This window comes from Odocoileus virginianus, chromosome 21 (genome assembly GCF_023699985.2).
Source record: "Odocoileus virginianus isolate 20LAN1187 ecotype Illinois chromosome 21, Ovbor_1.2, whole genome shotgun sequence".
Classification (NCBI taxonomy): Eukaryota; Metazoa; Chordata; class Mammalia; order Artiodactyla; family Cervidae; genus Odocoileus; species Odocoileus virginianus.
In genome coordinates this window covers 44,302,659-44,316,679 of record NC_069694.1, presented here as the reverse complement: position 1 = coordinate 44,316,679, position 14,021 = coordinate 44,302,659, and the positions used below count along the sequence as shown (strand labels likewise).

The 14,021-nt window shown below is 40.3% G+C and overlaps 1 protein-coding gene across 1 annotated transcript in view; it reads left to right on the top strand.

Moving 5' to 3' along the window:
• The window catches only part of ARHGEF38 (Rho guanine nucleotide exchange factor 38), a 140,844-nt gene that overhangs the window by 76,377 nt on the left and 50,446 nt on the right, over window positions 1-14,021 (top strand). Inside the window, exon 4 of the mRNA XM_020901215.2 lies at window positions 10,175-10,322. Coding sequence (XP_020756874.2) covers window positions 10,175-10,322 — 148 coding nt within the window. The remainder of the gene's footprint in view (window positions 1-10,174; window positions 10,323-14,021) is intronic.

Here is a 14,021-nt window from a genome sequence, read left to right as displayed (position 1 = left end):
TCATAATAAAAAGAAAACCGGGAGGGCTTAGTAACAAGTTCTATAGTTCTGTTCTCTGAGGAGAAAGTGAAGTTCTACAATGTGGAGCTGGCTCCTGGGGGGTCAGTGGCTGAGTTGTGCCGTTAGACTTGAAAGGAGTTGTGAAAAGTCAGATATTGTAGAGAATACACACAGAAGTCCTACACCCTGTGAGTGTCAGAGTGCTCTGAGTCCCTGAACACTCTCCCAACTGTGAGGAAGCCAGGAGGAGAAGCTGTTAGCAGGGATGCCACACTTGAGGGGTACAAGAGCCTGGCAAGAACATAGCCTTTGGAGGGAGCCAGATCTGTGCCCTGACACTGGCTCCATCCCTGCCACCTCCGTGCTGGGGCAAGGCGCTTGATCAGTGAGGACTGCCCTTGCCTGCCTGGAATAGAACCTTCACCAAAAGGACTTTTTCCCCTCATATAACAAGAAATCCATAACTCAATAGTCTAGAACAGAGACAGTACTTGCTGGCTACTTCCAACTTTTTCCTTCCCACTTAACTTGTGGTGTTTGGCTTCATGGCCCCAAGATGGTTACTCTACTGCTAAGCACGCTTCCTGCAGGTAATAAGAGCAAAACCACCTCCTACTCCAGCTTTTTTCATTTGGGGGAAATAGAAACCTTTCCCAGTGACTTCTCCTATACCTCATGATCTCATTTTACACACACATTATTCCATAGGTAGGTGAGCAGAGGCACACATTCTCAAGAGAGGTATTTAACAAGGTGGATAAATGGGGAGACATGGGTTGGTCTAAGAATGCAGTCCTTAGCATTATCAGTCCTGAGGAGGGAAAAGTTACTGTACCTTTTCCCAACCTAGGCAGCAGAAACATTTTAACTTTCAATGCTCAGAGAACCAGTGTTTCCTTAATGTGTGAATTGTTATAAAAACCCCAATGTGGAATTAAGGTATCCAGGAAGTCAAAAAGGTTCAGAAAGAGACCTTGAGTTATTATCAAAATAAATAGCTTTATCCTTGATTATTAGTGCTAGACTAATACTTAAAAAGAAAAGAAAGTGTAGTCGTTCAGTCTTATCCAACTCTTTGCGATCCCATGGACTGTGGCCCACCAGGCTCCTCTGTCCCTGGAATTCTCCAGGCAAGAATACTGGAGTGGGCTACCATTCCTTTCATGAGGTCTTCCCAACCCAGAGATCAAAACCAGGTCTCCTGCATTCCAGGCAGATTCTTTACCATCTGAGTCACCAGGGAAGCCCCATTCCAATCCAACCATCTCACTGTTCAGACGAAAAAGCTAAGAGCCTGAGTTTCTCCAAATAGCATCACTAATTCTAGACACAGTTATAAGGGAGCCCTAGCTCTTCCTAACATAGGTCTTATTACATATTACATACTGTCCATCTCTATTGCCTACTAATGCTCCTCAGTTTATCCTGCCCACCTGTTACACTGTCAGTGATGGAATAGCCTTTCCTTTGAAAGACCCCAGCACAATTATGACACTGTCCTCCATGGCACTGGTCCCAACTGTGGTCATGGGACAGGACCTCACAGTCTGCTCTGGCTCCCTTCTTTTCTCTTTTTTCCCTTTTATGGTCTATCAACCCCTTATTGGTCTCACCCTGTTCCCTCCTAAAACCACTTCTCTAAAATTGCTGTTACCACGTCACCAGAGACCTCACAATTGTCAGATCCAATGAACACATTTTTCTGAATTTATCATACAGTAGCACTTCTGAAAATTTTTAACCGAATAATTCCTAACATCAGAAGAGAAATTTCATGAGCCCCAGGGAATGTGGAGTTCCAACCTGAAGCCACAGCCACAGGCATGAAATAATTTGAAATCTCATTTATCTTAAGAATTCAAGTAAATTTTCCATGCTCTCCTTTCACATGAAAATAATGGTTTTTTTCCTTCAAATATCTTTATAAAATTGATACTCAAGGGACATGCTTGTTTGAATCCTGTGGCTGCACATTCCACCTGGCATTTGGGTTTGAATTTCACAACCCTAACCAGGGTCCCTGGAGTATCTCTTAGTAGTCAGTGTTATCCCCAGGCGAGGCAGGAACTAAACGAGACCAAAGGCAAAGGATAGTAGCTTCTGTAAGCAGCATTTACGCTCCAACCTCTTCCTTCTCACCTCCCTCCTCATTTTGCCTTCCCCTGGAGAACAGAGGAGGCTCAGAATAAAAGGAATAAAATGTATACACCTGGCATTTGGGCTGGCTGAGCTGCTGCCTTGTTTAGTCCCAGTGGCCGGGCTCCCATCCAGGGAGGACAGCAGACCATGGGGAGCTCTCCTAGTCAGTCTGCTGCAAGCTGCCAGGAAAGCTTTTTCATCTGGTGATGGCATATTTACTCACTCGGGAAGTGACAATCAGAGGTTTGTATTATCTTACTCAGATCTCAGAGCTTCTTTTCTGGAAGGGGGTCATACCTACGTTCCGTCCTCAGAGAGGTCCCACTCACGTCTCTGTATTCTGAATGCTCTGTCCTGACAATCAAGTTTTACTCGGAACTACAGAACTGCCTTTTGGGATATATCTTAGATCACAGTTTATGCTTGAGATTTTTTCCTTCCAGTTTCATTGAGATATAATTGATATATTGCACTGTATAAGTTTAAGGTGTATTGCATAATGATTTCATTTATATACATCATGAAGTGATTATCACAATGAGTTTAGAGAACACCCATCCTCTTATCTAAACATAAAATTAAAGAACAAAACCTTACCAGCTTAAATAAGATGTGTGCTTGCTAAGTTGCCTCAGTAGTGTCCGACTCCTTGCAACCCCATGGACTGTAGCCTGCCAGGCTCCTCTGTCCATGGATTCTCCAGGCGAGAATACTGGAGTGGGTTGCCATGCCCTCCTCCAGGGGATCTTCCCAAACCAGGGATTGAACCCAGGTCTCCCACATTGCAGGCGGATTCTTTGCCAACTGAGCCACAAGGGAAGCCCAAGAATACTAGAGTGGATAGCCTATCCCTTCTCCAGGGGATCTGCCCAACAAGGAATCAAACAGGGATTTCCTGCATTGCAGGAAGATTACTGGCTGAGCTACCAGGGAAGCCCTAATCTCTTTTCTAGATCTTCTATTTCCTGAATCCCAGACTCATACTGCAATTCCATAAAGGGCTCCTCACTTTAATATACTATGGGTGACTCAAACTCGATACTTCTAAAATTAAACTTGTTGTCATAAAAACACTCTCTTTATCTTCTCATCGTTGTCTACGCACATGTTTACTGAAACCGGATTCCTGAGATATGTCTGGAGTTATCCTCTTCATCTCTTACATGTTCAATGTCCTTTTTTTGTTCTCTCTTCTTCATCCTCCCTGATTTTGCTCTCATGGTTCTAACTAACATCTAATGAACATTTGCACATGCCCATATAGATACATTACATATTTTAACTCATTTAATCATTAAACAACTCTACCATTATGATTATTTTCTACTACAGATGAGGAAATTTAGAAACAGAGAAATCAGGTAATTTTCCCAAATGTCACATGAGTAAATGGTAAACCCAGAATCTGATACCAGGCAGTTGATTTGAGAGTGCTCTCTCAACCGCTATAATATTCTACTTTAGCCCTTATTACTTATTTCTTATATAGTTACAGAAGCCTTTCAATTGGTTTCTCTTTTCCAATCTCCCTAACTCCTCCCCCAAATTCCATTGTTCAGATGACTAACTCCCATAGTAAACTTTCTAAAATACAGTCTCTTCATGTTAATTTGCTGCCTAAAATCCATCAGTGCTTCTCCATCACCTTCAGGTTAAAGTTCCAACTTCTTAATGATGCACAAAGTCTTCCACGGTCTGGCCCCTGCCTATCTATACAGTCTCTTCTGAATCCTCCCCCCAGGTGTGGCACCAGCCCGCCATATGAGATCACTTGCAGTTTCTGAGCAGAACTTGCTTCCTCCATGCATCTCTGTGCTTTTGTACTCACTCATAGCTCCTACTTCAAGGGCAGACTCTTATGGAAAGAGCTGAAAGTTTCTCAAGAGCAGAATGGCTCACCCTCTGTATTTATAGCTACTGTCATACTTTTCCCATAGCATGCTAAATGGAGTTTTCTCTTCTCTCTCCTTTACTGACCTTCATAAGTCCCTTGAGGGAAATGTTGATTCTTTTTCTCTGCAAACCTACCAAAGTACTTAGGGCATGCTAGTCACTCATCAGCTTTCCCAGGTAGCACAGTGATAAAGAATCCACCTGCCAAAGAGCAGGAGATGCAAGAGACTCTGGTTCCATTCCTGAGTCGGGAAGATCCCCTGGAGGAGGAAATGGCAACCCCTCCAGTATTCTTGCCTGGAAAATTCCATGGACAGAGAAGCTTGGTGGGCTATAGTCCATGGGGTCACAAAGAGTCAGACATGACTGAGCATGCACCATCACAGTCACTCATTAAATGGCTATCAAATTAGGATGAACTAGTCGCTCAGTTGTGTCCAACTCTTTGTGACCCCATGGACTGAAGCCCACCAGGCTCCTCTGTCCATGGGATTCTCCAGGCAAGAATACTGGAGTGGGTTGCCATTTCCTTCTCCAGGGGATCTTCCCAACCCAGGGATCGAACCCAGGTCTCACATACTGCAGGCAGACGCTTTAGCCTCTGAGCCACCAGGGAAGCCCCCAAATAAAGACTGTAACTGCTTCATTTCCTTTTATGCCATTTTCCTAAACAAGGCCTCTGACAGGCTTCTTGGGCATTATTGGTTTCACCCACCCCAGATTACCTACCTGCAAAGGAAGTTCATCTAGCAGTGGGCTCAGAATAATATAGAACCCTATCACTTGGTTTGGTACATCTTAGGGATACACATGAGAGTCTGGAGGTAAAGAAGAGGTGGGCCAAAAAGAACATGAATATGTTTACGTTAGTGAAGGGAGCAATGTGGCCCACAGGATAGTGATGCCAGGACATAAAATGTGTTCAGTAATCCTGAGAGTTGTTCTTAAAGGAGATAAGTAAGTGCATTTTTAAAAGTGCATTTTCTTCCTCCTTTTGCATGGCAGTTATTCTGAGGAGAAGCCAATGTAGAAAGTCCTGGGATGCAGAATTTTTAAAAAAGAAGCACACAATAGTTGTATTTATTTCATAGGATTCTGGTGCTTTTGTGACAGATATCCAGGAGAGAAATTACCTTTGCCGGTCTTGGCTCAGTGCCTTCTCCACTCCTAATCATCCCTTCAAACCCGCATACAGTAGACAGAGCAGTTGTCCTTCACTGCTGAAGAAACGCAGCCCAGAGTTACGTTACCGTGGAAACAGAATCTTTTTTTTTTTTTTTTTGCTGCAAGACACATCGCTTCATCTGCACTATTATGAAGCAGAATACATTGGTGGGGCTGGGAGGGGAATCAAATATTCTGCCCGCCAGTATTGTGCTTGGCCTCTGGGTGAATAGATGACTTTCAATTAGAGCGCTTAAATATCTTTTAACTTTAATCATTGGTATTAGAGGCCCAACAGAATTTTACTTGGAAAAGAGTAAAAAATTCAACTCTGCTGCTCAGGAGAGAGCTATAAATTTTTTCAAGCTAGAACATTTCTCTTAAAGAAAATACAAGAGAATTTACAATTAATGGTTTCGTTGTGTGTAAAATAAATGACTTTGTCCTTTGTGTTTTGACTTTCTGACTTGATCCTATTGTGGATTTATGAGATTGTCCAGACCTCTTTCTTCCTTTGTCTCTACTCTAACCTGCCTTGTAGTGAACATACATATTGACAATTTTCTCTGCATTGGGCTGCAGGTATTCAGGTTCCCCCTTCCTGACTTACTGCCAAGCCCATCTGAGCCTTGACTCCCTAGCCCAGCCAAAGCCCTCTCTCCCATTTGCTGCCTGCTGCAGTGACTGCAAGGCTTGCCTTTTTTTAGTGCCCAACCCTAAATTTAGCCACTGTCTTATTCTCTCCTCTTTTAACTACTCTCTTTTCTTACTATTTGTGTTGCTAACTGTCGTGAAGGGTGAATCTACAAGACCTCCACTGGCAAGAGGACCAATTCAGTAAAATCCCAGAAATCTAATAAGAAGCCCTGATCCCTTCACTTCCAAAAATGCTTACAGTCACTGCATTTTCTTACAAGTCCAAAAAAAATTAAAAAAAAAACCGAAGTAAAATATATACACACATGCAGAGTCTAATTTTAATCGTAGGGAAATCCCATAAATGAAAACAAAGAAACATCTTTCATTAGTTGTATGTAAATTAGGAAAATGGGTTTCCCAGGTGGCTCAGTGGTAAAGAACCTGCCTGACAATGTAGAAGACGTAAGAGATGTGGGTTTGATCCCTGATTCCAGAAGATCCCCTGGAGGAGGACACAGCAACCCAGTATTCCTGCCTGGAGAATCCCATGGACAGAGGAGCCTGGTGGGCTACAGTCCATGGGGGTGCAAATCATTGGCCATGACTGAAACGACTTAGTATGCACAAATTAGAACATAACATAACACTTTATAATACTTTAAAATTATTAGTATATTAGTAAAAATAAAAACAAAAATAAACAAATGAAACATAATTAAACTTAAAGGCTTTTGCACAGCAAAGGAAATCATAAACAAAATGGAAAGACAACCCTCAGAATGGGAGAAAATATTTGCAAATAAAGCAACCAACAAGGGGTAAATCTCCAGAATATACTAACAGCTCATGCAACTCAATATATTAAAAAAAAAAAAAACTAATGGAAAAATGGGCAGAAGATCTAAATAGACTTTTCTCCAAAAAGATATACAAATGACCAAAAAGTACCTTAAAAGACGCTCAATATCACTAATTACTAGAGAAATACAAAAAATCAAGACTACAATGAGGTATCACCTCATACTGGTCAGAATGTGCTTAGTCACTCAGTCAGGTCTCTTTGAGACCCCATGGACTGTCGCCCTCCAGACTCCTCTGTCCATGGGATTTTTGAGGCAAGAATACTGGAGTGGGTTGCCATGCCCTCCTCCAGGAGATCTTCCCCACCCAGAGATTGAACCGAAGTCTCCCGCATTGCAGGCAGATTCTTTACCATCTGAGCCACCAGGGAAGCCCTGCCATCATCAAAAAATCTACAAATAATGCTGGAGAGGGTGTGGAGAAAAGGGTACCCTCCCACGCTGTTGGTGGGAATGTAAGTTGGTACAGACACTATGGAGAACGGTATAGAGGTTTCTCAAAAAATGAAAAGCAGACCTATCATGTGATCCATCAATCCCATTCCTAGGCATATATCCAGAGAAAACCATAACTTGAAAAGATGCATATATGCCAATATTCATTGTAGCACTATTTACAATAGCCAAGATGTGAAATTTACCTAAATGTCCATCCACAGAAGAACAGATAAAGAAGATTTGGCACATATATACAATGGAATACTACTCAACCATAAAGAAGAATGAAACAAGGCATTTTGTAGCCACATGGGTGGACCTAGAAATTATTATACTAAGAGAAGCAAGTCAGGCAGAGAAAGATAAATGCCACATGCTATCACTTATATGTAAACCCTAATTTTAAAATGATACAAATGAACTTATTTACAAAACAGAAACAGAGTCACAGATCTGGAAATCATACTTATGGCTACCAAAGGGAGAATGTGATGGGAAGTGATAAATTAGGAGATTGGAATTAACATATTAACACACTACTATATATAAAATAGATAACTAACAAGTACCTACTGTTATAGCACAGGGCACTCTACTCAATATTCTGCAATAACCTATATGGGGAAAGAATGTGAAAAAGATTGGAGATTATATATATATATATATATATCAGTCATATATGTATATGACTGATTCACTTTGCTGTACATCTGAAACTAACACAACATTGCAAATCAACTACACTGCCATACAAACTTTTAAAAGTTGAAGAACTAGTGTTTTAATTCTCCAGATAGTACAGCAGCATTAGAAAGCAAGTGACATGTATGGAGGAACTCGTCAGTGCCAGCTGATTTTACATCCACGTCTCATTTAATTCTCAAATTCACCTCAAGTGTAAAAGGCCCAAAGAATTTTTTTTTAAGTCATTCCCATAGTTACCACACGATTGTGACAATGACTTCTGATTCTGACTCCAGTGTTTCTACCAATTGTGTCACTGTGTCCAACATCCAGCAAAATTCTCCTATGCGGGGGGGGGGGGTGGGGGGGGTGGGGGGGGGTGGCTAAAATCTAAGGAGAAAATGAGGAGAATACGGCCTCTAATCCTGGCTCTCCACCTCCTGATTGAACTGTGGAAAAACCATTTATTTGTTTTGAAGTTAGATTTGTCCATCCTTATTTAATATGGATTAATAAGCCCCTTTCTCCTCGTATGTATAAGGATTCAGGTAGTTAATGTAACCAAAATATGTTGAAAATCTAAAGGGCACTTCTATTTCTGTAGGAAGAATGACTTTTGTTCCTATAATAGAGCCAGATTAGCAAGTCCATATCACTGGCAATTAGTTCAGTGCCAGTCATTATCAATCCCAAATTCACAATGTTTTTGACAGCAGATCTATTACATATTTCTTCTGTGTTTTCCAAATCACCTTAACACAATTCTGGGTTGGGTAGTGGATGCATTTTTATTAGATGAAGTGACATTCAAATCAAACTATTATCCAATATGTACTTGAGCCATCAGTGATAGACCCCATTTTATCATATATCAAAAAGGACTCCTTAAATGCCTGGACATAATTAGCCCAAGTTGCTTTATGAATAGTCATAACCCTGGTTTATAGTATCATCCAACTGATTTGTAACAGGAATGATGGCCAATTCTTTCCATTATCATGTAAGAGAAAATATTTTATTTTCCTCAACTTCATTGTATATGTTTCAGACAAACTCAGGAAATGTTAGTAAAATAAACACAGAAAAATGATTGACCTGGAACCTGAAATTTTACTCTCCACACCTCTAACTAGTGGTATAGAATCCACCCGCCATTGCAGGGACATAAGAAATCCAGGTTTGATCCCTGGGTTGGGAAGATCCCCTGGAGGAGGGCACGGCCACTTGCTCCAGTGTTCTTGCCTGGGAAATCCCATGGACAGGGGAGCCTTGCAGGCTTTTCAGTCCATAGCATCACAAAGAGCTGGACATACTCACTCTAACACAATAACGGCTTCATTTTGGGCATTTGCTACCTGTGTATTGTAATCTGAACGTTGCATACACAATCTCTTTAATTTTATAATGACCCTATGAAACTGGATCTATTAATGTCTCTGTTTTATAGATGAGGAAACAGGTTCAAAGAGTAAAAAATAACTTGTCCAAGTCATAACCTGTCCAAGTCTGTAGTACGACCTGGCCTGTACCATACAGACTGATTTTAAGTGCAGCCTTTAACTCATGTCAAAGAAAAACCCACAATGTAAGAAAAACCCACAATGTAAGAGTCATGAGTTTAAGTTTTATTCAAGGACTTACTGAGGACTCTAGCCCAGGAGATGACCTCTTAGTGGCTCTGACGAAACTATGCCAAAGAGGGGGAAGAGAAGCCAATTCATACATGATTTTGGGAGCTAGGAAATACATGTAATCAAGCATACATCTCAGTAAAAGATTGCTGCTAGTCACAAAGGACAGATATTTCAAGTTAATAATTTTAGTGCTTTTCTATGAACGGCAAGATGCAAGAGTCTGGGGTCATGGAAATGCTTCCTGAGACATACACCCAACTATCAAAGGACCTGTTTATCCAAAGCACCAAGTGCCTCATGTGGTTTTTCATCCTGAATTCCTCCCAGGGTGGGCAGTTACCCTCATAGAAGCAGGTGGTGAGGGATGCCCCTTCTCTTTGTTTATACCAGGACTCTCTACACCAGCCAAGTGCATAATCTGAGAAAACCAGCTTTCTTTTGCTTCGCATATTCATTAAGCTCATTATCCTTTATTTTACAAAAGAAAAGAGGAAAGGGATGAAAAGAAAAGAGAAGGAGGAGGGTGCAAAGAAAAAGAAAAAAAAAGGGAGAAAAGAAGGTGACTCAATGTTGTCACCCCCCTCCACCCCCCTCCCATAACATGGGCATAAAATGCAGCCCACCCAACTTTTTAACACTAATCAACATTGTTGCAAAATAAATACATGAAGTGCCAGTTTGGTCTGACTTGATGTCATCTTGCCTTTGTTTTGGATTTATCAGGAGAGGTATTCTTGCAGATTAAAGGGCCACTGGAAGATATTTATAAAATCTACTGCTATCAGCACGATGAAGCGCACGGTGTACTGGAGTCCTATGAAAAGGAAGAGGAGCTGAAGCAACATTTGAGCCTCTGTATCCAGTCCTTAAAGTAAGGCCTTTGCAAATGATGGTTTCCATGCGCTCTCAGTCGCCTAGCAGGGAACATTTTAACTGGATGTAGATGAAAGGTCTCCCATAAATCCTGTGTTTTATGAGGCTTGCTGGGAGCGCTACTTTGTGTTCCCTCCATGAAAAGCTGACATGCCAGAAACCCTGGCTGACTTTTTTTTTTTCCCTGCAAGGATGACTAAAAATAACACAGGAAAGATACAGGGCTCTGTAGAGATAGAAAAAATGCAATATCAAACAATGAAATGTAGAAGAAAAGTCTTTCTTGAGGCTGTGGTTAAGAAAGAAGTGGAAGCCCGTGTGTTAGCATGGTCACAGGAGCACCAAATAATCGAGCTAGGGGATGTCCCAGGACCCTCTGAATGCCCCCAGCCGCTCTGAGACTGCAGGGGCCGAGGGGAGACTGGCAAAGACAAGTCAGGCCCTTTTCGAGGGAGTTTCAGGAAAATCAGTTATGCCTTCCTCTTCTCTAAATTGTTCGTAGGAAGTGCTACATAATTTACAGTGTTGTTGTTGTTGTTTTTAATCTGGTAGAAATATTCGTTTGCTATAAAATTCTGAAAAAGGAAGTTCCCTGGTGGCCTGCTGGTTAGGATTCCAGGCTGTGGCCCAGCTTCAATGTCTGATAAGAGAACTGAGATCCTGAAAGCCACATATATGGCCCCCCACACACACACACAAAAAAAAATCTGAAAAAAATACATTAAAAAACATGAATAAGATTTAAAAAAATAGCCCTTACTATTCCATCTATTAATTCTTTACTAACCATGGATTAAAAACCACAGTTTGCACTTTTTCTGATCCTATTTGTATGCCTAAATATGAAGATGTATTGGGTTGATTCTTATAAATGGAATTGGTTTCTGGCTTTATCTACAGTTTTCTACCAAATAAACTTAAAGCCAAAAAGTCTGCCCTACTCTACATCCTACCAAATGATTCTATTGTGATTTTTCACTGCTAAGGTTTATCCATTGTCAAATGGTCTTGATTAGGCTAAGAATGAACCAAGCAGAGTGCTATGGTATTTAAATCAATGCACCCCAACCCGTCTGATCCTCCCCTTTCATAAACTCTCTTTTAGGGGCAGAAGGCGGTCCTGATATAGAAAAACTAAATTAGAGTGAAATCAGGAAGCTAAATGAGACTGTTCTGGATACTGCCTTTCCAGACTGGAACTGGGGCTGAAGATGGGTTTAAATTGAACCTGACAAATTTCTTAAAATTAACTTGATTGCCCTCTACTGGCCATTAAGTAACTGCAGTTCTTTAACCATTCTTCATGCTGTGGAAAAATAACAATTTTGAGTCACCAGATTGCAAGCATTTACATAGTACTTGTTATAGCAAGCATTGATCTAGTTCCTGAAAATACAAAAATAAATCAGTCTTTGACCCTGCCCACAAGCAGCTCAATATGATTAGGTAATTCTTAAAGATAATATGCAGTGAGTAATTTCAGTTCACTATTTCTCCATTACTTACTGTTTATTTCAGTGTTAGCAAATCAGTTTAGGTAAGCTTTAAAGTTGAAGTTGTATCCATCTTAATAAATTCATATATTAGAAGCAACATCTAAATTTACAGGTCCTTTTTCCAAAGAGGAAATAATAGTTTTAACCTCAGTGTGAAGGAGCACCTTTCTTACGTTAAACTAGTTGCAAGATCCAATCAATGTGTATCTTGAGTCATTTTCCTTCTTCAGTTTCCAGAAATAAAAGAGAGAGATCTTATAGCAAGTAAAAAGTAGCACCTTGAATCCTCACTCCAATCCCAGCCCCAGGACTGGAAGTCCATATGGGGAGAGGATGTAGTTTATTTTGGCATGTGCTTCTGACAACTGACCAGAAGTGAAGCAGTCTGTTCAGAGCGGGGTGCACAATAGCTTTTGAGTCCTAAGAGGAAGAAATTAACTCTGTCAAAATAGTTGATCAGTCAGTATAGGTCAGGATCATATCCCCTAAAAAGTAAGCTAAAACAGAGGTGATTTGGAAACTTCCTGATTACTGAAAATTACTTTCAGACCCAGCAGCTTGACATTTTTTTCTGAAAGCCTCAAGTTCTTGCCCTGGTGATATCCCAAATCTTGTATATTCTGCCCTGTTCTGATTTTAGGGAATTATTTCAGGTGTTGGAAGGTGCTAAGGTTTACAAAGCACAAAATCCAAAGGAAGTAATATTGGCAGGACTATTTCTTAAGGGAAAGAAAATCAAAATAAAATAGTTTAAGTTAGATCTATTTTCTCCAAAGTTGCCTTGCCATGAAAATAAAGTTAATGATGAATTGTACTAGTCTGCCTGAAAGCTGAGCGCAGGAGAATTATTAACATTACTATAATACTGACCTCAATTGAGCTTAGCTTTAAATTCAGAGAAACAGGTTTTCAAACAGGTTTATAGGCCAAAGGGAGTCTGGAACACCCCAAGGGCTTGACTTCCCTTGCCAGGTAATCAGTCAAAGCCATTACTGGGACTCTGCCTTTTTCTTGTGGCTAAAAAACAGAGCCCAAGTACATGGTTGCCAATTTCTAATGGATATTAGGTGTGGCTTCCATTTTCTACCAGGCTGTGAGGTATTGGAACAAGTGTGTTTGAAGCGGTATCCACGAAGAAGGTGGCTTCATGCCTCAGAGGTTAAAGCCATAGAGATTGCATTTTAACCAAAATTAAAATGTTTATTGAGGGCCTTATAAATATTTATTATAAGTACTAAATAATATTGAAAAAATTTTTTTCAAATATATAAGCATAATTCTTGCCTCCTGGGAACATACCTTCTAGATGGTAGATAAATAAAACCCTGTGGAAAGCTTAACAATAATACAAAAGTTAATTTAAATAACATACTAGAAGCTGTCACGGTGAGGTTCAAGACTAATTTCCAAAAGGAGAGTAGAAAGATTTCCTGGTCCGGTAACCAGGAGACTTGAGCTCATAACCTTGGGCTATTCTTTGAAGCCCATTATCTTTCAAATGAACAAATAATATTTGTATCCAGAAAATAATTTTGAATCCCTTTGAAAGGTTAGGGCAGTGTTTCTTGGTGTGTGAGTCCTCCTGCATCAGACCCGAAAGGGATGTGTATTAAAGGAGCAGGTGGCTATGCTCTGCTCCAGACCAAAAAAAATTAGGATTGCTGGGCATCCAGGCCATGAATCTGCACTTTAACAAGCTCTCTTGGGTAATCATGCATATACACTCAAATTAAGACCAACTTTAAAAAAAAAAAAATCTACTTTAGAAGGAGAAAGCATGCCCACGGTACCCATTTCCTGCTTTCCCTGAAGCTGTTTCCATGACTATAGATATAATCTAAGTAGTAATTTCAGGATTTGGAGACATTAGGAAAAGACTAAAACAATCCAGAAGCACAGTCCCACGTCTTTGTCTATAGCCTATAAATTGGAAATCTGCAAGTTTCTAATTTATTCAACAATAAGTATTTATAGAGTCATACATATTAGTGACCTGTAAGATTACATGAAATATTGGTTTAATACAGTTTCTAAATTTATGCAAGTTATTTGCTAAGGATCTAGTTCCTTAGCCTCTTTGGAGTTGTTTAAGGTTTCTGATCTGTGTGAGGAAAATGAAAAATAGAATAGTTATGAATGCAAGTGTAGCTATAATTAGAATAGGCTGTCTGTAGCCTCCTTTGTCTGTTTTTCTAGTTATA